The sequence below is a fragment of the Rattus rattus genome, chromosome 7, assembly GCF_011064425.1.
Source record: "Rattus rattus isolate New Zealand chromosome 7, Rrattus_CSIRO_v1, whole genome shotgun sequence".
NCBI classification, from domain to species: Eukaryota; Metazoa; Chordata; class Mammalia; order Rodentia; family Muridae; genus Rattus; species Rattus rattus.
Genome location: NC_046160.1, coordinates 129,604,704 through 129,631,703, shown reverse-complemented (window position 1 = coordinate 129,631,703; position 27,000 = coordinate 129,604,704). Strand labels below are relative to the sequence as shown.

At 48.5% G+C, this 27,000-nt stretch overlaps 1 protein-coding gene across 1 annotated transcript in view; it reads right to left on the bottom strand.

The window, feature by feature from the left end:
• The window catches only part of Tdrd9 (tudor domain containing 9), a 111,288-nt gene that overhangs the window by 44,113 nt on the left and 40,175 nt on the right, over nt 1–27,000 (bottom strand). The window contains exons 8-19 of the mRNA XM_032908529.1: nt 23,429–23,532; nt 15,725–15,789; nt 8,657–8,711; nt 8,431–8,515; nt 7,571–7,628; nt 6,197–6,301; nt 3,097–3,194; nt 1,668–1,799; nt 851–1,016; nt 700–763; nt 566–629; nt 240–284 (exon numbers count right to left, since the gene is read on the bottom strand). Coding sequence (XP_032764420.1) covers nt 240–284; nt 566–629; nt 700–763; nt 851–1,016; nt 1,668–1,799; nt 3,097–3,194; nt 6,197–6,301; nt 7,571–7,628; nt 8,431–8,515; nt 8,657–8,711; nt 15,725–15,789; nt 23,429–23,532 — 1,041 coding nt within the window. The remainder of the gene's footprint in view (nt 1–239; nt 285–565; nt 630–699; nt 764–850; nt 1,017–1,667; nt 1,800–3,096; nt 3,195–6,196; nt 6,302–7,570; nt 7,629–8,430; nt 8,516–8,656; nt 8,712–15,724; nt 15,790–23,428; nt 23,533–27,000) is intronic.

Sequence of the window (27,000 nt, the reverse complement as noted above, 5' to 3'; positions counted from 1 at the left end):
GAGGCAGAGCTGTGGTATAGAACACCACTCTGCTAGGTGACAGCTTGCTTTCCACAAACAGGAGGACCAGGTCACTCACACGCCTGCTGCCCCTCCTAGAGGACAGCACAAGGCAACTGCCTGCAGTGACCACAGGCCGTAATGCCATCACAGTGCACAGACCAAGCTGAGACAGAGTTACAGGGATTCTGAGCACTACCAGCCGTCAGTTGAGACACTAAGGAGGAAACGGGACTAACCTTGGGATGCCGCAGCTCTCCTCGCTGTCTGCAAGCCTGCCAGGCCTGAAACAACATGATCACAAAATAACTCACGAGTGAGTTGAATCTAATTCCAATGTCAACACATGGCTAAGCACAGAGAATTTACACATTTAATGTTTTAATCAGCCTCAGGAAACTGCCTCAGACACCTACCCACCACTCCCTCCAGGAATCGCTACTCTGTGAGGGCCACTAGACGCCCTTACCAACACAGTGAGAAGAAACCTCTATCCACTCACGGCCGGGGTGTGAGGACACACTGTGCCTCGGTGGCACCTCCACCTCCAGAGGGAGACACTCACCCTGAACGCCTCCACAAGTGCCAGGCAGTCACTCCTGCTACTTCCTGAGAAGTGCACTTTGTTCCTGCAAACACATTGATACAGTGTCACCTAGTGCCCTAGGAAGGTGACCACACAGGGACAACGTTCAGTACCTATATCCATCCAGATGCTGTCGAAAAGGCATCGTGAAAAAGTTCTTCAGAGAAAGAGCTGCCGCTAAAGACAGGAAACAGAGGATGAAGCCTGCCAGCACACGCCAGCACACACTGCCCACACTGTCCCCTCACCTGTCCCCACACTTACCTATGATGAGACACTCATCCAGGCACCCAAATACATGTCCCAGCACAATGAGTTTACCCAGCTGCTGACTGACAGGGAGCTGTGCCAGCACTCTTCCCAGGAAGGTCAATTCACCATCATGAGGGTTTTCGTCCTCTCTCTGCCCACTAACTGCCAGTGCTCCAACCTTATGAAACAAGTCAGTGCCATTAACAAGTGCTGGCATAGCCACACTCCACTATTCTTAAGGCAGAAGTGCAAGACAGGCGGTGCACTCCAGCTTCTGGAGAATGAGGTTCTGAGACAGCTACGGTAACCTGCGAAGACCATGGCTCCAACACAGTCCGTGTATTTCAGAGCATGATGTCACTGGGGAAAACCAGCAAGGACACTTCCACAGGCCCAGCCAGTCCCAAGCTTAGCAAACGCGCACACACTGAGCACACCTACATGACAAAGCACATCTGTGGGGGACACAGCTGCTCTCAGGGCCAGTGGGGGAAGTCATAAGAGCAGAGCTTGAGTCAAGAGTGGGCCAAGGAGAGCAGATGGGAAGAGAGTCTCAGCAGTGGTGGGCAGGAGGGTGAGGACGAGGTGGAGACAAAGCTAGAGAAAGAGCAGAGCAGGCTGGGGGTGACTGAGCAGCGCCGGACGCTTCTCAGGATGGGCCTAAGGATGGAGAGGCAGTGGGCTTCGGAAACACAAGGAGGGGAGCTGAAGGACAGGCCTGGCCTGGGGCTGGAGTCACAGGATGAGTGTTGTAATGGACTAGGAAAGTCAGGCTCCCCCAGTGTAAAAGCCTTAGCTCCCCACCCCTAAGTAGCAGCACAGGTCCCACCTCCTTCAACAGAAGAATGGTGCGCTCGATGTCACTCAGGCTGGGTGGAGACAGTGCGGTTGCCAGCAGAGCTCTCGGTTCACCCATGTCGAGCAACTTCACCTTCAATACGGTGCTTCCCAGCGGACAGCGCTGAAAAGAACAGAATTTCAATAGGGAGATGATACAAAACCACCTAACTATTCATAGGATGGACGGACCTGTGCAAAACAGAGGAGGGAAAGAGCAGCAGTAGAGATGGAGAACGGCAGAGAGGGGTAGGGAAGAAGACAGGACAGAAGGACGCTGGGCGTGGCAGCACACCCACAATCCTAGCAGCGCGTGGGAGATGGAGGCAGGGGACGCAGGTTCAAGAACAGTGGTGCTACCGGACCCTGACTGAAAACAAAACAGGAAGTGGGGGAGGGACCAGCATGGCATAATGGTGCGTGCTTGCGATCACCCCTGGGGCCAGGGGGAGGCAAAAGGATTTGAGTTTGAAACCAGCACAGGCCATAGAAAAACCCTGTCTCCAAAAAGAAGAAAAGAAGAAAAAGTCAAAAGCAGGAAAGAAGGAAGCAGCAAAGACCTAAGGGGATGAAGAGGGTGGAGTTAGGAAGGCAAAGGCCAACCCGCGCTCACTCATCAAGGAACCAAGAGGCTGGTGTGCAAAAGCAAACAGTGTTACAGGCCAGGACACAGGGCAGCATTCCCCCCGATTACCAAGGAAGAACAGGGTGGCTGGGTGGCTTGGTGGTTAAGAGCACTGGCTGCTCTGCCAGGACCAGGATTTGGTCCCCAGCCATGACATGGTGGGTAAGAACCACCTGAAATGCTGGCTCCAGAGGACCCAGCTTCCTCTTCTGACCTCTGCAGGCACCTCACGCCTGGAGGCAAAGAAAACCCGTCCACGACAGATAAAATAATCACGAGCAGGGATAGGCTGGAACAGTGAGACAGACGATTTGACAGGTGGAGTCCTGCCACCTAATAACCTAAGCTTGAGAACAATCCACATGGCAAAGGTCAGAACCCCCAACAAGTTCTCTAGTTTCCACATCTGTGTGGAGGTGCTCTCGCCACGCACGCAAACTGGTAAATCCTTGGGGTGGGCTCACTAGCCAGCCAGCCTGGCCTACTTGCTGAACTCCTGAGGAATGACACACAGATAAGAATAGCAGAAAGTACTCAAGAATGAGAGAGAGAAAGAAAGAGAGGAAGGAAGGAGGGAGGGAGGGAGGGAGGGAGGGAGGGGGAAGGAAGGAAGGAAGGAAGGAAGGAAGGAAGGAAGGAAGGAAGGAAGGAAGGAAAGAACAAACAAAGTGATTGGGAGGGAGAGAAGTGGGGAGGGAGGGAAGGGGGTATCAATAGTATAAGGGTCAGAACAGAGTAAAAAACAAAACAACATGTATACAAGAAGCTAACACGGACAATGAACAGACTTCATTACCAACATCTCAGGAACAACGTGGTCAGGGATGGCGCTGTCCCAGAAGTCCCTGTGGATCAGCCTGTAGCAGTATCCTTTAGACACTCGTCCAGCACGGCCTGCAAAAGAGGCTCAACTCCATTTGGCAATGATTACTTTAATATCAGTGTGGAGAGAAATGTAAAGCAACCATTAAACACTGATCACGAAAAACCTTTATCTTCTACCACACTAGACCAGTAACAACAAACTCTCTGACTCTAATATTATCACGAATAAAATTGTCTTAAACAGCTAAATTAAGATTGAGTGCTGCTTTCTATTCCATAGCCAATGTTTAAAAAGATCTAGTGTAAGTGTCCAAAGAGAACAAACTGGTCACAATGCACTAGAAACCATATTACTTTGAATGATACACATTTCCTGCCCAGGATGTCCCTGCTGCTGTGTCCACCTACAAGACATCCTTCAACATAGCCACTTGATATTAACTAAGAACTATATGTGCTAGAGCTCAGAGCCGGGTTCCGCCCAAGAAGACGATGACACAAAGTGCTCCTTTTGTGTGTGACAATTACTATTTGTGGAGTGGAAGCAAATCTTACAAGAAAAAAAGTGAGGAGCGTCCTTAATGGATACAAACCTTAAATAAACAAGCCAGGTGTGGTGGTGCTGGCCTTTAATCCTAGCATTCAATAGCCAGAACGTTCTCTGTGAGTTCAAGGCCAGCCTGATTTACATAGTGTGTTCCAGGACAGCCAGAGCTACTACATAAGAGAGATTCTGACTAAAAAAAAAAAAAGTCAAAAGCCCCCAAAACAACAGCAAAAGAGTGCACACCCATAACCCCAGTGCACACCCATAATTCCAGCACTCAGGGCACCAAGGCAAGGGGATCTAAGTTAGGGTGGGAGCAGGCCGGGCACAAAATGGCTTCCAGGTTGGCTGGGCTACACAGTGAGAGCCTATCTCAAAAGGGAAAAATGGGGGCCCACAAGTGGGTCAGAAAAGGCCGAGGGGAACTGGACCTCTCCTGCCTCACTCCAGCTCCTGTGAGTGTGTTCCTTCAGTTTCTCTCCTCATACCCTGAGCACAAGAGGATTGCCTATGTAGGTCTCAAGGTACTCTCCCAAGCAGACTAAGTCTTTACGGAAAACTACAAGGTTCAAGGGAACTAACTGACCAGGAGGCAATATTACTCCGTGGAGATAACACCGGGGCCAAGTGCCAACCAGGAACCACCCCACTACCCAGGCCTCTGGAGTCATTCAAACTAGCCAGTCTTGAGCTGTCCCCCTGCCTCAGCACTCTATCATAAAATCCAATGAAGGCAAGGTCTCAACCTTGCTCTCCCCTGCTCATCGACTCAGGGTATCTCCTATGTGGCACAGGCTGTACCTCCTGTGTCTGTTTATGAGTATAAGGGTTTCCATCTTCCCAAGCCTCTCCTGTATCTCCTGTTGTGGCCACATCTGCATGACCTTCTCATGAAAGAGCAGACACAAGGCCACAGGAGAGTTTGTCTGCAGAGCCACTACACATGCACAGTGGGGAAGTAACCTCAATCCAAAGTTCGCCCTGGACAGCTGACTCTAGTGGATGTCAATGCGGGGCAGGGGATAGACATAAGTTTAAAATAGAAATGATAAAACTTCTGTAAGAGACACAAGGGGAAAGCTTCACGACCAAAAGCTACATGAAGAATTCTTGCATGATCCTTACAGCAAAACCTGACCCAATGCTCCTCACCAACGCTTAAAACCTGTTCTCTACAGAAGACCCCGGAGAAGGCTGAGGAAAAAAAGTTGCCTGTGAAATAAGTGGTTGTCGGCGGCCCACAGCTTTAATTCCAGTGTTGGGAAGAGACAGTAGGTTCACTCCCAAGTTCAAAACCACCCAGGCTACACAGTGAGCCATGTCAGCCAATGCTACATAGAAGGACTTAAACAGTAAGCAAATAAATAAATACATAAACAAACAAACAAATCTTAAGAAGCAGAGACAGAGACGGGTGGCTGAGGAGCAGACAGTAGCAAGCGTGAGGAGTGAGTGCTACTTAACCTTAGGTACCACTAGGAAATTGCAAGTCAAAAGTCACACGAGACGGTATGAGGCATCCAGTGATGGCTTCTGCTCCCAAGGAAGGGGGAGCGGCTCATACATTGTGGAGATGCAGACTGGCCACACTGGATGACTTTCACTGATGAAACCCTTGGCAGCCAGGCTACAATGGCGCCTTCATCATCTCCTGGTCCTCTCTGACAAGGGACTTCAGGAGAGGAGAGAGGGAGTACAGCCGTCAGGAGGCCTGAAGCCAGATTCTGGGTCAAACCTCAGCCCACCTGAGGAGAAGAACCTTGTGCAGTTGCTATTGCTACTTCCCCGAGTCTCAGAATACCACCTGCTCACCTCACACCCCTTATGAAAGCTAACTGAAAGAACACACTGAAAACCAGTGTCTGCACTGAGGCAGGAGCATGCCAGTTACTTGGTTTATGCACATAAGTGTTTGATATTGAGGCAGTAATTTCCCAGAGGAATTCTCTGGCCTTCTGCCTACCTCCTTCAGGAGGCTCTCCATAAAGTCAAGCCATCTCTCAGGACACACCACAGATGCTGTCCCCCTGAAGCCAATTCCTGCTACAGGAGAAGGCAACATCTGGGCCTGGCATGTCATGGACTCACTTCTGTGGACAAAGTATCCACCCCCCAAAGGTCCCTATCCCTTCAACTTGGCACACCAACCCATGAGTCCTCTGTGGGACTCACTAGGGAAAAAAACCCTACAAACACCAGGTTTAGAGACAGTCCAAGACAAGTCTGTCAAAATCACTCAAGAGGCCCACTTGAGTGGATCATACAAGTTTAAAGTACTACAGAAGACATGATAACTACTGAGACAACAGGCTGTCTGTCCCTTCGGAGCTGACTAAGACAGCACAAGAGAAAACATGGAGCCAACGGTGACTGAGAACCAAGATACTGGCGCTTCAGCTTAAAACCAGCCCCAGTAAAGGAGAAACCTGAGTGATCGAGAAAACACTAAAACAGAGCTCTCAGGGAGACCCCTGTGCACTGCGTGATCACTGAGGCCTCGGGGTGTCTGCCACAAACACCTTACCTTTTCTCTGGTCACAGCTGGTCTTCGAGGCCCAGCTTAGCCGCAGACTCTGATAATTTGTATCTTCATCACAAACCAGAGTTCGGGTCAGGCAAAAATCTATAACTGCCATAAAAACAAGTGTGAGCACACGGCCAGGTGGGATTATGACAGCCAGAGGGACTGTGCAGCTGCTGGAGGCCGCGTGCTTGCAGACACCTCTGCGAGCCTGCTGACTGCCCGTCATCTCCCGCAACGGGAAACCAAGGTCTCTTTCTAGATCAGAACTGAAGCCTTTGGACCTAAGGACCAAATTGTCATAAAGACCTGTCTGGCTGCACCCAAGAGATTACAGTTACTCCAAAATGTCGTTATGCCGGAGGCAGGGATGGCAGGCACATGTGCTGGGCTGTCTGGGTTCAGATTCTGTGTTCCTGTCTGTCTCTGTCTATCTGTCTGTTTGTCTAGCAGTGAGTGTTACAAGTCAGCTCGATTCTTGCTTCAAGGAGAATCTCTGCGGCAGGTGAAGGAGCTTCCCTCTGGTCAGCACCTACCTCCTGTGCATGGAGGAGTTGTCCTTGGAGACAGAGGGCAGACCCTGCCCTTCTCAGGCTGTGCCACCACCCGTCCTCACCCAAGCCCACAGTCACCTCCCACTACCAGTCTAACACAGTTCTTGGTGATGTCAAGCAAGAACAGTGCTGCCCGAATCTCCACGGAGGGGGACTGTGATGTGGAAGCCAAATAAACCCTCTCCTCCCAAGCTGCTTTTGATCACAGTGTTCCATCACAGCAATGGCCGCCCTACGAAGACATGCCCCATCCCAAGCATCTTCTCCCCCAACACTAGCGCTTCCTTCCCCCTGCTTTTCCTATATAACATTTGTCTCCTGGGACAATGGGACTGTAATTCATCTGCTAACTCTCTCCCAGCAGCCTGTAGTCAACATATACAGTCTTCCTCACAGGGGCACTGTAGCCATGGTTACAGGTCCCTCGAGAGTTAACGACTCAAGAGTTAGCAAGCTAAATGCATATAGACTACACACACACACACACACACACACAGTGTTAGCAAGCTAAATGCATATAGACGAGAGAGAGAGAGAGAGAGAGAGAGAGAGAGAGAGAGAGAGAGAGAGAGAGAGAGAGCGCTGAATACAGATATACAAAGAACCAGGCGATGGAGTTGTCATGGCTTCCTTCCAGCTACCTCCCCTTGCTACAGAAAACTCATGCTCAGAGGAAACAGTGATGAGCCAAGATGAGAGACTGGACTTTGTGACCTTCTCTCTGAGTCTCTTCCGAGCATGGGGAGGGGAGAGCAGACCTCAGAGGTCAGAAAAGCCTGTGTGTTCCTCTTTGCAGGGAGAAGTGAGCAGAAAAAGGCCTTACCATATTTGACATCAGGAACTGTGACAGAACTCTCTGCAATGTTGGTTGACAGGATAATCTGTGGAGCATCAAACAAAACAGGTTGGTGTGTACCCCAGTCAGAAAAGGGTCTTGAGGCTGAGTATCAGTCTAGACACTGGCTCAGAACGACAAATTAGCCGTCTTCGCACTTTATGCAGGCCACAACTCATCAAGAAGGCCCCACCACATGGAAGACCAGGCACACACAGCATAAGCGGTGCTTAAAAGAAGCATGTGTGACAGGCCAAGGGTTTGTTCATGAACCTAGTTCGAAATTGTTAGTGGAGGGACTGTGGACTTGCCAAGAGCCAAAAAGCAAAAGCAGGTAGAATTCAGAGCAAGGGTTGTCACTGTGAGCATCCTAGAGTAGTATCCAAAGTCTAGTTTGCCTAAAGACTCCAAACATCCTCAAGAATATCCGAGATTTGACCGAAAGCTCCGGGTCCCAGACTCTGATCCTCCCAGGGAGCTGTGAGGAGAATCCGAAAGGGCTGACGCCTCCAGATGATTGAGGCCTCAGCTTCCCACAAGGTCATCACTCCCAAGGCAGCAAACTCCCTAGCAGCAAGGCCCTGGGGTCAGGAAATCAAATACACAAAACTCTTAGTTTTGCCAGGCATGGTAGACTGTACCTATAATCTCAGAACTCAGGAGGATGGTGCTCTGTCTCAAAACAAAAAACCCTATCTTTCAGGTAACTGATTTGCAAAATAACTCACAACATGAAAGTCACAGATTCGCATCAACAGTCGCCTGGTGACAGTGGGAGAGCGGCTCAGCACCAGTCCTCCCCCAGTGAGGGCGAATGTGCCTCACACCTCATCTTCCCAGCCTCCTACCTTTCTGTACCCAGGGACTGGGCTTAAAAACACATTGTTCTGTTCTTCTAAAGTCACACTGGAATGGAGTGGGTAGACCTGTAACCTAAGAAACAAAGCACTAAAATAAAACGTCACATGACACAAGGCACATGCAAGTAACAATTCAGTGAGGTAATTAGATCATGTAAGGTGTAAGCAGCACAATGCTCTAAAAGCCAAAACAAAGGCTCCCACTTACACATACCTTTTGTGAATCATGTTTGTGAGAAGCTCATGCATATAATTGATCTCACCCAGACCTGGGGGAGGGAAGCAAACGTGAGTTTATTGCTAATAACTGATCTTCAGAGTAAAGTGGTAACATATTTTTAAGGGTCCTTATTTTTTGTGTACTCAACAGAGAAGCTCTTAGGCCTGCTGCATGTACTGTGCTGTACCCTGCAAATGAACAGTCAACAGAATGAAGCCCCTGCCTCCCAACAGCTCATCTTCCAGAGCAGAAGCCCAGATAGTAAGATTTACCAACGGATGGTGAGGTGCGGCTAAGCGCGCGCAGCACGGAGGCTGGGCAGGCGGGCAGTTAGCAGGCCGGCAGTGAGCAGGCGGGCATGTCCGGGGTTTCAGTGCTCTGCTCTGCAGACTGTTTCTATTGTTTGAGAATTCATGCCTTTACCTAATGTGCTTCGATGAAATGGACCCCACATTTCTAGTGCTCCCTCCCACTAATGCCAAACCATCTCTCTCTCCTACCTTCATACCTTCATGTGCCCCTTGAACACACACACACACACACACACACACACACATACACCACACACATACACCACACACATACACACACACACACCACATACACACCACACACACATACACCACATACACACACCATGCACATACACACACACCACACACACACACACACACATACCACACACACACCCCACACACACACATCACACCCACCCCACCCAGACACACACACACACACACACACACACACCCCAAACACACCACACACACACACACACAGCACACATACACATAACACACAGCACACACACACATACACACACACTACATACACACCCAAACACACCACACACACACAGCATACACATACACACAACACACAGCACACACACACACTACATACACACACACCCAAACACACCACACATACACACACACAGCATACACATACTCACAACACACACAGCACACACACACCCACACCCAAACACACCACACATACACACACACAGCATACACATACACACAACACACAGCACACACACACACACACAGACACTCGCACACACACACACAGCATACATGCATACACACACACACACATACACACACACGACACTCGCACACACACACACACATACACACACACGCAGCACACACACACACAGACACTCGCACACACACACACACACAGACACTCGCACACACACACACACACAGCACACACACACACAGCCCAGAGGTCACTCGGTGCTGCCTGAGTGTTCACGGGTGGGAGACTTGTCTTCTGGAGCACAGGGAGCCATATCCTTGAGAACCAGTGATTCCCTTCTTCCCAGTAGCCACCAACTTCCATAGCTCCAGATGGGGTGGAGCTTCCTAAGCCCCTCGCCCAGCCTACCCCACACTGGGATTTGTCTCGCTCTTCCTTGTGCAGGCTATGGTGCATGCAGTCATGGCCACTGTGAGTTCACGTCTGTAACGGCACTGCCACGTTCCAGCACACACATCTGTTTCTCCACACATCTGCTCCCTCTGACTCTTAACAATCTCTTTGCCCCTCCATAACGGTCACTGAGCCCGCGGGGGTGGGGGGACAGTGCACCATTTAGAGCTAAGTACTCCATAGACTTTCATTCTCTGCACAATTATTAATTATGGGCCTATATTAAATCACCACCTACTACAAAAAGATGCTCCTCTCCTGAGTGTTGAGAGACTAATACATGGATATAAAGAGAAGGACTTAGGCGACAGTTTCTTATTACAACCATTTAGCAGAATTGCTGCTATTAGGTTCTCCCTGGTGGCCATGACCTCACCAGCCTCCAGGTTTTGGCCCAGTAACAGCTATGAATTCCACCGTGTCCAATGGGCTTTTAATCCCTCAAAAAAAGTAGTTCGTTGCTCCCATAACACCTGTGCCTGCCACTACTGTACCAGTAGGCGGATGCTGCCGGCCACTGCTACTGTAGATCAGAGTTCACAGCTGGGTGAGACTGTCATCGTTCTCCCCAGTTAGCACATACAGAACCTTCCAGCACCATTAAACTGACCAGAAGGAGTAAACCTTCTGGTCTGTATCTGCTGATTTCTCCATGTCCTATGAGCACATACATTAGCACCGCGGTCTTCCCACAAGTTCTGGAGGGAACCCAGAGCAATGGCAAGGCCTGCAATGTGTGGGAGCCACACTGACCAACAACTCAAAAGGAAGTGACCTATGCCTGGCATGGTAACCTAGTTGTGGTTTATGGGGAGTCGCTGCCCAATCATAGGGTAACACCATTTAAACTGCATTTATAGATAGGAATCGTACATGCTAGTAGGTTTCTATATGGCATTTCCGAAGCTCTTTAGTGTTAGTCAGACCTCCCTAGACCCCCATCTCTGCCCTATCCCCAACCTGTCACATTATTTAACACATCCTGTTTCATTACTCCTGTTAGTCCCCTACGGGTTTTGTCTATCTGTCCAGTCTTGAAATGTGACACCCACCGTGGTTCCTTACAAGGCTCCTGACTTGTATAAGTACTTCAAGTTAAATTACACGGAGGGGGTGGGGGTGGGGGCGGCAACTGCACCCAGCACTTGGCAATCCCAGCACTTGGAAGGCAGATATAGGAGAAGCTCTGTGATTTCAAGGTCAGTCTGGTCTACACAGTGAGACCCTGTCTCTAAACTAAGTAAATGCACATGTCTAAAGAGTTGAAGACTGTGTCCGCAGGAAAGAACATGGCGTTTGTCTTTCTGGTTTCACCTCACAGAATGACTGTCTTCAGCGCTACCAATTTAACCTGCAAGTTCCTAGTCTCATCCTTCTTTTCAGCTGAACAATGTCCCACTGTGTCTGTGACGTTTTCACTGCCCGTCCGTTGATGGATATCTGGGTGGCTTTCATGCCTTGGCTATTGTAGCTAGAGCAGCAATGCACACGGAGGAGCGAATGTCTGTAGGAAGACAGCAGCCCTTCAGGCCTCAGCACATAGCCACGCCCACCGCACATAGCCACGCCCACCGCACATAGCCACACCCATGGCACCATAGCCACGCCCACGGCACCACACCTGCCATCTTTTGTGTCTGTTGGTTTTCTTTGATCTTAGCCATCTGTTTGCAGTAAGTTGAATTCTCAAAGTAGTTTTAATGTGAATTTCCCTGATGACTAATATTTTTTAATATTTATCAGCTGGCTTGAAGAGATGGCTGAGCAGTTAATGGTGCCTGCTGCTCTTAGCTCAGAGTCTATCTGTAACTCCAACTCCAGGGGTTCTGATGCCCTCTCTGCTGTCCACAGGCACCAGGCAATGCACGCAGTGACAGACATACATACAGGTAACACCACTTACATACATAAATATCAACCCTAAATTTAAACATTTTCCTTGGCCGCTGTCTCACTGTAAGAACTCGGTTTCCTCGCCCTGGTTTTTAACCGGGTTGTCTTCTTGCCGCTTGGTTTTCTGAGTTCTTTATAGATTCTAGGCACCGACCCTTGGGCAGATGTATTTTTCTCACCCTGTAAGCTGCGCCTTCATGTGAACAATGGTGTCCACTTGCTGTTGTTGGCCTCAATGCCTGCACTCCTGAGGTCCTGTTCAGAAAGTCCTTCCTGTACCTGTAAGGTGAGTGTGTCCCCGCCTTCTCTATCAGATACTAGGCTATGGTGCCTGATCCACTTGGGATTGACTTTTGTACAGGGTGTGAGATAAGATCTAGTTCTGCTCTTTACATGGGATCTAGTCTGACCAGCCCCATTTGCTCAAAATGCTGTCTTCTCTCCAATGTGTAGTTTTGGTCTCTTGTCAAGGACCCGATGACTGTAGGAGTGAGTTCAAGCTCATAGGTGACTGCAGGGGTGAGTGTGAGCTCATAGGTGACTGCAGGGGTGAGTGTGAGCTCATAGGTGACTGCAGGGGTGAGTGTGAGCTCATAGGTGACTGCAGGGGTGAGTGTGAGCTCATAGGTGACTGCAGGTGACTGCAGGGGTGAGTGTGAGCTCATAGGTGACTGCAGGGGTGAGTGTGAGCTCATAGGTGACTGCAGGGGTGAGTGTGAGCTCATAGGTGACTGTAGGGGTGAGTGCGAGCTCGTAGGTGACTACAGGGGTGAGTGAGCTCATAGGTGACTGCAGGGGTGAGTGTGAGCTCATAGGTGACTGCAAGGGTGAGTGTGAGCTCATAGGTGACTGCAGGGGTGAGTGTGAGCTCATAGGTGACTGCAAGGGTGAGTGTGAGCTCATAGGTGATTGCAGGGGTGAGTGTGAGCTCATAGGTAACTGCAGGGGTGAGTGAGAGCTCACAGGTGACTGCAAGGGTGAGTGTGAGCTCATAGGTGACTGCAGGGGTGAGTGTGAGCTCATAGGTGACTGCAAGGGTGAGTGTGAGCTCACAGGTGACTGCAAGGGTGAGTGTGAGCTCATAGGTGACTGCAGGGGTGAGTGTGAGCTCATAGGTGAGTGCAGGGGTGAGTGTGAGCTCATAGGTGACTGCAAGGGTGAGTGTGAGCTCATAGGTGACTGCAGGGGTGAGTGTGAGCTCATAGGTGACTGCAGGGGTGAGTGTGAGCTCACAGGTGACTGCAGGGGTGAGTGGAGCTCATAGGTGACTGCAGGGGTGAGTGTGAGCTCATAGGTGACTGCAGGGGTGAGTGTGAGCTCATAAGTGGGTCCTCAGTATTTTTTTTTCCGGAGCTGGGGACCGAACCCAGGGTCTTGCGTTTGCTAGGCAAGTGCTCTACCACTGAGCTAAATCCCCAACCCGGTCCTCAGTATTTTTATACCAGTACCATGCTGTTTTTATTCTATGGCTCTCTAACAACTGAAAATCAGGCCTAATACTTTCTCCAGCAGTTTTTATTGTTCAGGACTGTTTTAGATATCCTGCCTGGTCTTTTGTATTTCCATATGAATTGTGAAATGATTCTGTGAGGAATTGCACTGGAATTTAGATGAGGACTGCACTAACTCTGTAGGTAGCTTTGGGTAGAAAGACATTTCTACAACATTAATCCTGCCAATCCTTGAGCAAGGGAGGTATTTCCATCTTCTGGTACCTTCTTCCGTTTCTTTTTTCTGTGTCTTAAATTTGTTATTGAGCAAGTCTTTTGCTTCCTTTATTAGGTTAATTTCAAGATAAAATAACTTTTTCAAAGACAGCCTTACCAGTTCGATTTGACTCCATCATCTTTTGTACCAGAATTAGGACAAATGCACCATGACATTGACTAGTAATGACTTAGTTATTTTAAAACACAGACATTCTTTCAGTGTTTTTCTTGTCAGAAGAGTACTGACGAGTGTTGGCCACATAAGTAACTTCTTTTCCCTCCTGTTTTCCAAATTTCCTCCAATGAATATACAAAATGTTGCTAATCAAAAAGAATTTTTTAAACTAGATAGGTAACTCCAGTCTTAAATCTTAGGACCTGGGAGGCGGAAGCAAGGTAACATCCATTCACAGCCAGACAGATACACAGACAGCTCCAGACCAGGCAAGACTACATTAAAGTTGTGTCTCAAAACCAAAAACAAACAAAAAACCAAATGGACTGGAGTGTAACTCAGTGGTGGGTTCTGAACAGGGAGTTGGGTTAGATCCCAAGAATATAAAACTAGTAATAATACTTTAAGGATTTGGTCCTTTTCCGTAGGTTTAAAAATGTGTACTGGCTGACAGTATCTGCATCTGCACTGTGCCTCGTGTGGATTATCAATATTTCAATCTTTTACATGTTCAACTGCGTCTCCCAAAAACTATTTTAGACTCAACTCCAATAACTAAGAATGTGAGCGACCTGACTCAGAATCAGCCATTGCACATACTGTAGCTACAACACGGTCCTAGTGTAGTCAGTTGGGACATTCATCCAATAGGACGGTTGGTCTCATAAAAAGAGGGAAGAACCAGGGGCTGTCATGTGACAGCCATGCAAGTGGAACCACAAACAAAACCCCCAGGCCTGAGGCCAGCTATCTGGAGCTAGGCAGAGCCTGTGCCTGAGAGGGAGCATGTCTCCTTACAACTTCTTCCAGAATGCCTAAGCATTCTAACAGCAGGGAAACACACCACTCTTGTTTTGCACATCCAATTTGCAATGCCTTGTTGTAGCAGCCCTGAAAAAACTAATTCATATCTGCTCGAAACAAGTCAATTCATGAAACCCATAAACATAATAGGCCAGACTTGATTTAGATTTGTATGTAACAGAAAGCCACAGAGCTGAAGGCAGATGTGCCTTGGAGACCCTTGCTGGGCTGTGTTTACCTCATGTGTGGATGTGAGGATGTGAGGATGTGAGGATGTGAGGATGTGAGGATGTGAGGATGTGAGGATGTGAGGATGTGAGGATGTGAGGATGTGAGGAGCACCATCGCCTGCTGCTGCTTTTTCCTGGGTCTGTGGACTCAGAAGTCATGTGACAAATACACACAGATGCTGCCAGCTAGGGGTTGGTTCTGTGCATAAAATCAATCTATTCAGTGAGCAAAATGTGACCAGGATCTGAACCTCATATGGTACATCCCAAAACTAAGCTTCTCTTGTTCCCATCACCCGTGCACAGATACTCACATGTTCTGTGTATATTACCTCTCGGCAACAAAATATGTGAATATCGTTATAATTTCATCAAACTGCACTACTCCATGAAGTCATTTTGACAAGGTGTCGCTCGACACAGTTGGGACCCTTCAGAAAGGTGCAGGAGGAGCCCATTTTCCTCAGCATCAGAGACTGCTGGGGACGAGCAGGGCTTCCTGCTTTGCTCGCAGTAAGAATGCCCCACTGCGAACTCAGGACATCACTTCACATTCATGACCATCAAAGGAAAGTTCTTAACAAAGCAAAACATCTTACCCGAAATCTCGAAGCTGACAAGCCTGCCTTAAAGGTACTCTTCCTTACTAGAACGCTCTGCAGCACTGCAAAGGTTACGGACAAGCCCACCTGAGCCACGGCTGCTCATGCTCCCATGTCTAAGAGAACAGGCAGCATGACACCACTGTTCAAAAGGTGATGTCCAGAGCATTAAAATTCCAGTCACAAAATCATGACATTCACACCTGGCAGAAACACCAGCACGCTGCTCCGCTCCGACACAAACTGGGCCCCGGACCAGGTCTTGTTCCTGTCAAAATGTGAGGTGAACAAGTTTGAATCAAGGCTGGCAGAGCCCCTGCTGCGTGAGACCCTGATGTTACTGGCTTTGTTGGTGAAAACTCTTGCAGATCCTGTCAGGTGACTCTCTTAAGCTCACACCAAGACTGAGGCGGGCAGAGAGGCCAACCAGGCAAAAGGCCAGGGTTCTTCATTCCCACTGCGCTTGCCCCTATGACACCATCTGCAAAAGTTTTCCTGCAAATTTAGATATTATAATCCAGAACCCAAGATACAAACCTTAAAATAACTAACTATAAGCAGACTTCATTAAGGCCCAGATTATTACTACAAAGGGTGCGTACAGATGCAGATCTAGGACAACCACTTCTTACTACCAGGGATATTTCTGTATGAAATAGAATTTTTCTCCTCCACAGATCTGTGGGCCCTCCCTGCATTCCATGCCTTCCTCTATGAGTCTAGGGACAGCAGGAATGGACACAGGACCCTGCACTGCTCTGCAGCCAATCCCCTGGCTAGAGAGACAGATTAGAAAGTGCGTGAAGAAGGAAGGACCCTGTCAGCTCGGCAACAAGACCAAAAGACAAGGCAAAGGGCATGGAGCTGGCACTGGAGCGATGTCTCGATTGTTAAAAAGTAAAAAGTACTGGTTTCTCTTCCAGGGGATCCGGGTTCAACTTCCAACATTAACACGGTTACTTATAAGAACTCTAGTTCCAGGGACCTGATGTGCTATTCTAGCCTCCATGGGCACCAGGCACACATATGGAACACAGCACAGACATGCATACAGGCAAAACACTCAGATACACATAAAAAGAGTTGTAGAGCTGTGTATGAAATGGCTGCTCAGAGAGATGACAGGAGCATGAAGGAGGCAGCCATATAAAAGTCCAAGAAGGGCCAGCCAGGCTGTCATCTGGGAACAGCAACCTCCATGGAGGAGAAGCTAACCCACATGGAAAGGCTGTCATCCAGCACTGGGAGGAGGAAACAGACAGATCTCTGGGGCTTACTGGCCACCCAGCCTAGCAGAGCCTAGTCAGTGAGTTTTAGACCAGCAAAAGACATTGTTCCAAATGGTGGACGGTGCCTGAGGGACAGCACCCAAGGTGCAAGCAGAACACACACACACACACACACACACACACACACACACACACACACACACACACACACACCACACTATACACAGAGAGAGAGAGACAGAGAGAGACAGAGAGACAGAGACAGAGACACACAGAGACAGAGACACACAGAGACAGAGAGACAGAGACAGAGACACACAGAGACAGAGACACACAGAGACAGAGACAGAGACACACAGAGAGAGATTGAGACTGATTGGGAGGTGGATTCTAACAGGGTCAACAAGTTGCAGGATTCGAGATCAATACCAATGTATAAAAGTGGGCTGGAGGTACAGTGACTAAGGCATATGCTTACCACGTACAAAGACCTGGGTTCAATACCAGCACCAGGAGGAAACAACCATTGGCTCAAAGGGAAAATGTTAGATGAAATCTGACTTATGGAAATGCAGACTTGCACACCCACTCTGGAAATCAACTGGCAGTTCTCCTACCCCAAGATTTGGCTATACCACTCCCAGGCATATACCCAAAAGATATCCCAGTATAGCACAGGGACACTTATGTTAATAGCAGCTTTATTTGTAGTAGCCAGAAACTGGAAACAACTTAGATGTCCCTCAACTAAAGAATGGATAAAGAAAATGTGGTTCATTCACACAATGGAATACTAGTCAGCTACTGAAAATAAAGAGATCATGAAATTTGTAAGCAAATGCATGGAACTTGAGAATCCCATCCCGAGTGAGGTGACCCAAAGTCAGAGAGACGCACATGGTATGTGCTCAGCTATAAGTAGACCTTAGCCAGAAAGTGCAGGACAGCCATGCTACAATCCACAGACCCAAGTAAGACCCTGGGCAGTAAGTGGGTACCAAGAGAGGATGCCCCAACCGCACTCAGAGGAGAAACTAAACAGTCATGGATGTGGATGGAGACAGGGAACTGGGTGGGAGAGGAGGCAAGGAGAGGACAGGGATGGTGAGGTGTGGGGAGGGGGTGGGAGAGGGCTGGAAGTGAGAATGGAAATCGGTGGAGTGGGCATCACTAGGACTAGCTAGAGACCTGGGACCGGGGGCCAGGAGGAGAGGATATAGGGACTCTATGGGGGTGACCCTAGTTGAGATCCCTACCAGAGGGGGCTATAAAGGCTGAAGTGGCCACCTCCTGTGGGCCAGGGAGGATTTCCAGAGGAAGGAGGAAGACATCAATTCACCCACAAAACCTTCAACCCAAAATGTGTCCCACCCACAAGATATGCAGGGATAAGGATGGAGCAGAGGCTGAGGGAATGGCTGAACAATGACTGCCCCAACCTGAGACCCATCCCATGTAAGAAAGCCAACCCCTGACTCTATTAATGACACTGCTACACGTGTAGACAGGAGCCTAATACAGCTGACCGCTGAGAGGCTCCTTCATCCAGCAGCAGATGGAAACCCTTCATCCAGCAGCAGATGCAGAGACCACCGCCAAACAGGAGGCAGAGCGCGGGGAATCTTGTGGAAGACTGAGGGATAGGACTGAGGAAACTGGACAGAGCGAGGACACCACAAGAGACCTACAGAGTCAACTACCCTGAGCCCATGGGGGCTCTCAGAGACTGAACCACCAAAGAGGGAGCATTCAGGGCTGGTCCTAAGCCCCTACACATCTGTGCAAGTGTGGAGCTTCATATGAGTCCCCTAACAAACGGATCAGATGCTGTCTGGGTCTCTGTTCCCTGCCTTGGCTCCTTTCCCCTACCTGGGCTGCCTGGCTTGAGCCTCAGAGGGGGAGGAAGGGCCCAGTGCTGCTGAGATTAAGATGTCCCAGGGTGGGGTGATACCCAGGCAAGGGGGTCTTCCCCTTCTCTGAGGAGAGGGAACAATTGGGAGAGAGACTTGTAAGGGTAGAACTGAAGTGGGGCTGTGTTGGGATGTAAAGTGAATTAAAAAATGAATTATTAAAAGCTAAAAATAAACAATGATTTTTTAAAAAATCAGTGTTTATCCAAAATTTATGGAGATTCGATCACAAAAGTGACTGTGAGAAAATGTATGGAGTTCAAGACTAGCCTGTACAGATTCAGCACTACACAGGGACTGGTTTTAAATGATATTCACAGAGCTAGTGAGGAGCTTAGTTGGAAAAGCCCCTGCCTCCCAATCATGAGACCTGAGTTAGTCTCTAGCCCTCACAGAAACATGCAAGGTGTGGTGACGACATGTGCTTACAATCCCAGCACTGTGGGCAGAGGCAGACAGATGGACCCAGGACTCACTGACCAGCAAGGCTCGCACTGTTGTGAGCCCTAGGCCAGTGAGAACCCGTCTACAAAGGAGGTGGAGATGTTCCCAATACAATACAAAGCTGTCCTCTGGCTCCACATGCACTCATGTATGCATGCACACACACACAATACACACACACAAAATACACACACATGCACATACACACATAAGAGAAATATATTTAAAAATAAATAGTAAATAAAAAATCTCCAAGCCTAGCATGGCACTGCACACCTGTAGTATCAAGTATCTGGGAGGGTGAGGTAGGACACTGGTTGAGCCCAGTTCAAAATCAATCTAAGGACATAAAAAAAACTCAAAACTAAGGACTTGGGCCAGTGAGCTGTCTCTGTGGGTGGACGTGCTGGCCTGAAAGCCTGAGTTCATCCCTGGACACACATAAATGTGGAAGCAGAGAAATGACTCCACACACGTGTCCTCTGACTGCCACTTGTGTGTGTGCACGCGTGCGTGCGCACACACACACACACACACACACAGAGAGTAATAATTTTTATTAATTATGAGTAATGGTGGCTGGGAACACATCCGTGGCCATGATGCTCACTTGCCTCACTCGTTCAGTCCTCAGAACCCTGTTGGGTGTGTATGAGGAGGGAAAGAAGGAGACGCCTCGGGCTTGACTGCCAAGGAGTCTGGCCTAACTGGTGTGAGCTTCAGGCCAATGAGAAACCTTGTCTCAAAGGAGCTGGACTGCAATCCTGAGGATGATCCCCAGGGTTGTCCTCCAGCCATGCCCCCCATACACACTCACGCACACACGCACATGCACACACATGTACAAAGGCACACATTACTCATTCACTCACTTCCAGCTGGACATGCCTACGCATGGTGACAAACCACTAACGAAGTTACAGGCGGGTTCACATGACTCCCTGCAGAGCTGGACTCCCTGGAAGAGCGCGTGGTTCCTACTATGGAGCAGGGTTAAAACTGGTGAATGGCCAGAAACAAGTGCCCAAGGATAGGTGGGTCCAGCCCAAGGACCTAACAGACATCCCAAGAAGGTTCCAACTCACTATATTTAGGACAACTGGGGCACAAAAAAATTGACTGAAATTAACAAAAATCCATCAATCCTTTAATAAGACAACAAGCCTCATAAATGAAAAGACATTGCAAAGAGTTCTTCTGACAGAAAGAACTGTTATCCAAATACATACAGAATACTTAAACTAAGATTGAAGACAACAAGGCCAGGTATGGTGGCTTATACTCTCCATCCCAGCACTCGGGAGGCAGATCTGTGAGTTCTAGGCCACCCTGGTCTACAGAGCAAGGTCCAGGCCAACCAGTACTATTTAGTGATACCTTGTCTCAAACAAACAAAAACAACAGAGAACTGGATTGAAAAACGGGCAGCAGCAGTGAGATAGCACCACGCCCACTCTGAGAGCAAAACCCAGACCACAACAGAGAGCTGGCGAAGCATCCATCCAAGCCAAGTGCTCAGCCACAGTGCATGGTGGGCTAATGGTTCCTTCAAAAACCAACTGCTCTCCACATGGACACCAGCACCTGTGCCCCTTAGAACTTGTCCAGTGAACTGGATGCCAGGTCTACATAAAGCCAGCACGCAAGTGTTTCTAGCAGCTCTATTCATAGTTTGAGACTTAGAGACAATCCAGATGTCAGGGAGTAGGTAAACAGAAAAACCCTGGTCAGTGGAGACAACGGAATACTATTCAACAAGTAAAAAGTCGGAGCCAGGGGTTGGGGATTTAGCTCAATGGTAGAGCGCTTGCCTAGGAAGCGCAAGGCCCTGGGTTCGGTCCCCAGCTCCGAAAAAAAAAAACCAAAAAAAAAAAAAAAAAAGTCGGAGCCAGGGCTGGAGAGATGGCTCAGTGGTTAAGAGCACTGACTGCTCTTCCAGAGGTCCTGAGTTCAAATCCCAGCCACCACATGGTGGCTTGCAACCATCTATAAATAAAATAAATACATCTTTAAAAAAAAAGGGGGTTGGGGATTTAGCTCAGTGGTAGAGCGCTTGCCTAGGAAGCGCAAGGCCCTGGGTTCGGTCCCCAGCTCCAAAAAAAAAAAAAAACAAACAAACAAACAAAAAAAAAAGTCGGAGCCAAGGAGATGGCTTGGTGGGTAAAGTACTTAATGAGCATGAAGAGGAGCTCTTCCTTGTGGAACAATCTTAGGGTATACAGAACAAAGAAAACTGAGAACATGCACATATACTAAGGACCCAGACAAGCAGCCATGTGTAGGAAGAAAGGCTGTTGGGCAGCATTTAACACTTGTGTTGAGACTCACCGAGCCCACTCAATCACAAGCACAGGAACCAAAGAAACCCACACCTTCTCCCAGGTCTGAGGCTGTAGGTTATCAAAGACAAAACCTACATCTAAGAGTTAGCCAGAGCAAAAAGATACATTTACCTGTGGGGAGCAATGAGATAAAAAGGAGCTTTATCAAAATTAATGTTAAAAAATTAAGGGGCTGGAGAGATGGCTCAGTGGTTAAGAGCACTGACTACTCTCTCAGAGGTCCTGAGTTCAAATCCCAGCAACTACATGGTAGCTCACAACCATCTGTGATGGGATCCGATGACTTCTTCTGGTGTGTCTGAAGACAGCTATGGTGTACTCATATAAACAAAAATTAATTAAAAAGGAGCTTTATCACTATGGTAACACAAGCTAGAAGGTTAGGGGAAAATGGCAGCACATTTAGAAAGACTGCTAAAAAAATAAAAAGATGCGTTTTGCTCCATGCTTAGCACACAGACATTGTGTACAGAGTTAGAAAAGTAAAGTGCAGGGAGCAACTAAGAACCTAGACCTCACACGCGCTGCGGACTCCTGTGCTGAAAATCCAAAATCTGAACAACCTAACTTTGAGATGCAAAATGTTTTTTGAGTTTGGGGTGTTTATGGATTCAGCCACTGAAGTCTGTGAGAACACTTCAATGTACAAAGCATCCTGGTCAAGCACTTCAGGTGAGAAAAGGCCAGCCTGCAGCCACCAACAGTGTACGCACATGAGGGTGAGAGCCAGTGCCTGGGGCGCCAACTACTGAGTCCATCCGATGCCTGCACACTTCAAGTCATGCTATATACAGTAAAGACACGAGGTTTAATGTATGCATGTGCGTGTGTGTGTGTGTGTGTGTACATGTGTGGGGGAATGTGTGCATGCAGGATAGGGAGAGAGGAGGGGAAAGGAAGAGGAAGGAGACAGGAAGAAGGGAAGAAGGAAGGAAATGTAGGAGGGAGGCACAGAGGGGGGGACAGAGGGAGGGAGAGGAGGGAGAGAGCATGCGAGGAGATAAGACAGGAAAGTGTGAGCACCAACGCTGGGTTTCAGCCTCAAGAATTCTGTCCACTGTCTTCTGAGATGGGGCCTCTCTCTGTCTCTCTGACCTCAGGCCCGCCCGCCCGCCCGCCTCTTCCCAGTGGACTGCAAGCACACCATCACGCCTGCCTTTCTTCCCTGTAGTGTCTGGGGATCAAACTCAAGTCCTGCAAACCAAGCACTTTACCAACTGAGCCACCTCCCCAACAAAAGTTTTTATCTGTTGATTAGATTATTTTTAAACAAAGGATGAAACTGAAATAAAATAACTTTTTACCCAAATAAAAGCTGAGAACATTTACCAACAGTCTAAGAGGGCAGAATTTGGAAAGAATGATGTCATCCAAGGTAAGAAATTCAGATTTGACAAGGATTAACTCAGGGGCATCCCAAGGTATACAGGAAACATGTCACCCCAGCCACCTAGCTTGGTTACTAGGGGAGGGGAATGCACATTACCATCCTCTGTTTCTAAAATCAAAAATGCCCCTTATGAGATGCAGACCAGCACTTAGAACCTAAACTATCCTAAAAGGAAAAACTCAAAAAAACAACAAAAAAAAAAAGCTAACAGAACAACATCTGAATTGCCTATGGGTTGTCAAAAATAACCCTGAGACAAAGAAACAAAGGCAGGCAGAGGGAGCTGTGTGATCCTACACCCAGCTCACTCCACTCTGGCTCAATGCTTAAAGCAAACAGCAGTCTTCATGCTGCACTCAGCAGGGCTTTGACTTCCCAGTGTGACCGCCACTGCGGCAAAGGTGTCCGTCCACAGCCACGCGTGGCAGGCAGAACACACACACCTGAAACCCCAGCACCGGAAACGGGAGGACCTGCTCAAGCCCCGGTGTCTACAGCTATTACCTTACACTGTAAAAACACTACGTCATCTCCACCAAGTGCCCAGTGCCTCGAGTTACACACACGGAGTTGTAGCTGGAGGGACTCTTACCCACTCTCCTTCATGTCCAGGTCATCGAACATCTGGATGAGGGAGACGGCAACTTCATAGACGTCCTTCGTTATCACTGGCTCCTCCAGACGATAGGGGGGGAGCTGAAAAAACAAGACAAACGGGGCAACTACATAGAGAAAAGTGCAGCTCGCCTTGAGCCTACGAGACCTAAGTGAAGTGATGATGAGTACTAACGATTCCACTCATAGCCACCCTTGAGCACTTGGGGGCAAGGGGTCACTGCCCGGGACCCGGGGGGTGCACAATGCTGAAGTCAACAGCAATACCAATGGAGCCCGAGAACTCAAGCAGAGACGACTTTTACCATTAAACTGCATCAGGGGCATAGGGAACTTGGGAGTCACTTCCTATTCCCTAATCAGAGCCCTTCCAGGGTATCAAATCCCTGCCCCTAAGAGCACCGCCATCCCAACACCTACACACAGGAGCTACCAGCAAAGGGCAGTTCCATGTCTCCCAGTGGGCCCTAAGAAGACCACGTGACATGGCAGCTGTCTGCCAAGGCTTAGAAAACTGCTAGACTACTTTGAACATTAAACAAACCCAAATTGGCCTAGTGGCTTAGAATTTCCCTTGGGGTCCTCTATACGACACTGGGCACCAACCTCACGCAGTTGGGCCAGCAGGCCCGTCTACGCACAAGGCTCTGAAGGAGGTGAGACCACAGCTACACAGTATTTCCCAACCCCTACAACACAGTTCTTACAGACTCCAGTTAAAGCCTTTCTGTGTTTCCCACCAGGAGAAGGAAAGCATGTTGTTTAATGACTAGATTGACACAACCTACAAGACAGCACACATCACATTGTCACAGACGTGCAGAAAGGGGCCTTCAGGGGTCAGAAGTTAGTTATATATGGAGATATTCTTCCAGCTACTGCTTAGAGTAAATTACGTCAGCTGGTATCCAAATAACATTCCCAGCAATACTACGACTCTAGTATGGCTATGGCAACCTTACTTCTATTAGACAAAGCATGTCTAATCCAGTCATCCCTGATATACTGTAATCCCCTCCTCTATCCTAACAGTGACTGATATTCTGTAATGCATTACTCAAAAATAGAAATGAAGAAAAGATATGTACTCCACAAACCCCAACAAACCACCCACAAGTTGCTGTAGACAAGCCACGCGGGGAACTCTGCTGAGTTCTAGAACCCAAGCCCTCTGAACTGCTGTCTGGTTGGTGTTTGGCCAAGAATCTCTAGGGAGCTAGCTGTCTCTAGCTCCCCAGTGTTGACAAGTAGGACAGCAAACTACCGTGCCTGTGGGGTAAACTCAGGTTCTCACATAATGAGAGGAATGCTTTAGCACCTGAGCTCGGGTCACTGGGGTCCTAGGTACACTTCTAACAAACTCTGACTGACAACAGGGCGTGGTTGGCTGTGAACTGATGTCCGTTGGGACTAGAGGGACGGGAGAGGCCCACATCTCCTATATTCTGAGCCAAGTGATTGCACAAGCCCACTGCCACAGAGCGTGGGTGTGAAGGAAGCACCAGTCGCCTGCAACAGTCCTTCCGTCATAATCATGCCCAAGAAGGAAGTTCTGATTCCTACACCTGCCCTCAAAATGACATGTCCAGTATGGCCAGGGAGTTCCAAAAAACAAGGAATGAGTTCTTGGGAAAATACATGCATCAAGAGATTGGGTACACCTCCAAGAGTGGGAACCAAATGGTGGCAGGACAGATGGGTATCTGGGTTAAGGGGACTAAAGACCTAAAGGGAGTGCGTGAAAACTGATGTGCACTGGGCACAGTGGCACACACGAGTACCAGCATTTGGGACAGTAGAGGCAGGAGGAGCAGGGGTTCTAGGTCAACCTTGCCTATGCAGCAAGACTGAGGCTAGCCTGGCTACATGAGATTCTGCCTCAGAAGAAATGCAGCAACACAATCTACAATAGGGTAGGACACCGCACAGAGAGCGGGACACCGCACAGGGGGCGGGACACCGCACAGGGGGCGGGACGCCACACGGGGTGGGACACCGCACAGGCTGCGACACTGCACAGAGGGCGGGACACCACACAGGGGTGGGACGCCACACGGGTGGGACGATGCACTCTGAGCCTGGCTTATGCATCACGAACAGTCTCTGCACAATTCCACCAGAGAGTACACTGCACTGGGAGACCTTTGCTAAGGGAATTCTTGAAAGAGAAAACAAATTAACACAAAGGCTTAAGGAGGTTCTCCACAGGACCTTGAAAGGAACAACTAAGGTTGATATCAGAAAAACCAGGAGACCGTTGGGGACTAAAGACAGTGACTGCCTGACAGTGTCAGTTCCCTGAGAAGCCACGTTAGCTTAAGGCTGACCTTGCTATGTGGTGACAGGAGCAGAGGAGCATGGTAAACACAGGCTGGGCTAAGTGGGGTCAGTGGGGTCAGTGGAGTCACACGGGAGGAGAGAAAACTGGGAACCGGAGAAGCAGAGATCACATCCCCACCCTGACCCAAGGCAGAGGCTGGGAGGGGCTGCAGGGAAACCTGGGACTGAGGAGGATGTTTCTGGAGGGGAAAGAAACCCAACTGTGTCCATACATGAACAAGGAAAGATGAGCATCAGGCAGTGTTGGCACACACCTTTCATCCCAGCACTGGGGAGCTGGAGGCAGGTGGATCTCTGTGAGTTCATGGCCAGCCTGGTCTATGGAGAGAGGTCTAGGACAGCCAGGGCTGTACAGAGAAATCCAGACAAGCTGTGGTCAAAGCACACACACACACACACACACACACACACACACACACACACACACACACACACAGAGAGAGAGAGAGAGAGAGAGAGAGAGAGAGAGAGAGGCAGAAAGGCATGCTGGGAGCTTAAGATGGCACTAAGATAACAGGAAGAACAATGATGAGATTGGACTTGAAAACACTGTCTCTTCATGTTGAACATTACAAATGTTACCTGACCTTTTTCCCCTTACTGCTTTTAATATTCTTTGTTCTGTGCATTTGGTGTTTTGATTATTATGTGATGAGAGGATTTTCTTTTCTGGTCCAATCTATTTGGAGTTCTGTAGGCTTCTTGTATGTTTATGGGCATCTCTTTCTTTAGGTCAGGGAAGTTTTCTTCTATAATTTTGTTGAAGATATTTACTGATCCTGTAAGGTGGGGGTCTTCACTCTCTTCTATACCTATTATCCTTAGGTTTGGTCTTCTCATTGTGTCCTGGATTTCCTGGATGTTTTGGGTTAGGAGCTTTTTGCATTTTACATTATCTGTGACGATTGTGTTGCTGTTTTCTATGGTATCTTCTGCCCCTGAGATTCTCTCTTCTATCTCTTGTATTCTGTTGGGGATGCTTTGCATCTATGACTCCTGATCTCAATTTCCTAAGTTTTCTATCTCCAGGGTTGTCTCCCTTTGTGATTTCTTTATTGTTTCTATTTCCATTTTTAAAGCCTGTATGGTTTTTGTTCAATTCCTTCACCTGTTTCATTGTATTTTCCTATAATTATTTAAGGGATTATTTTTGGGTTTCCTCTTTAAGGGTTTTTACTTATTTACCTGTGTTGTCCTGTATTTTTTAAG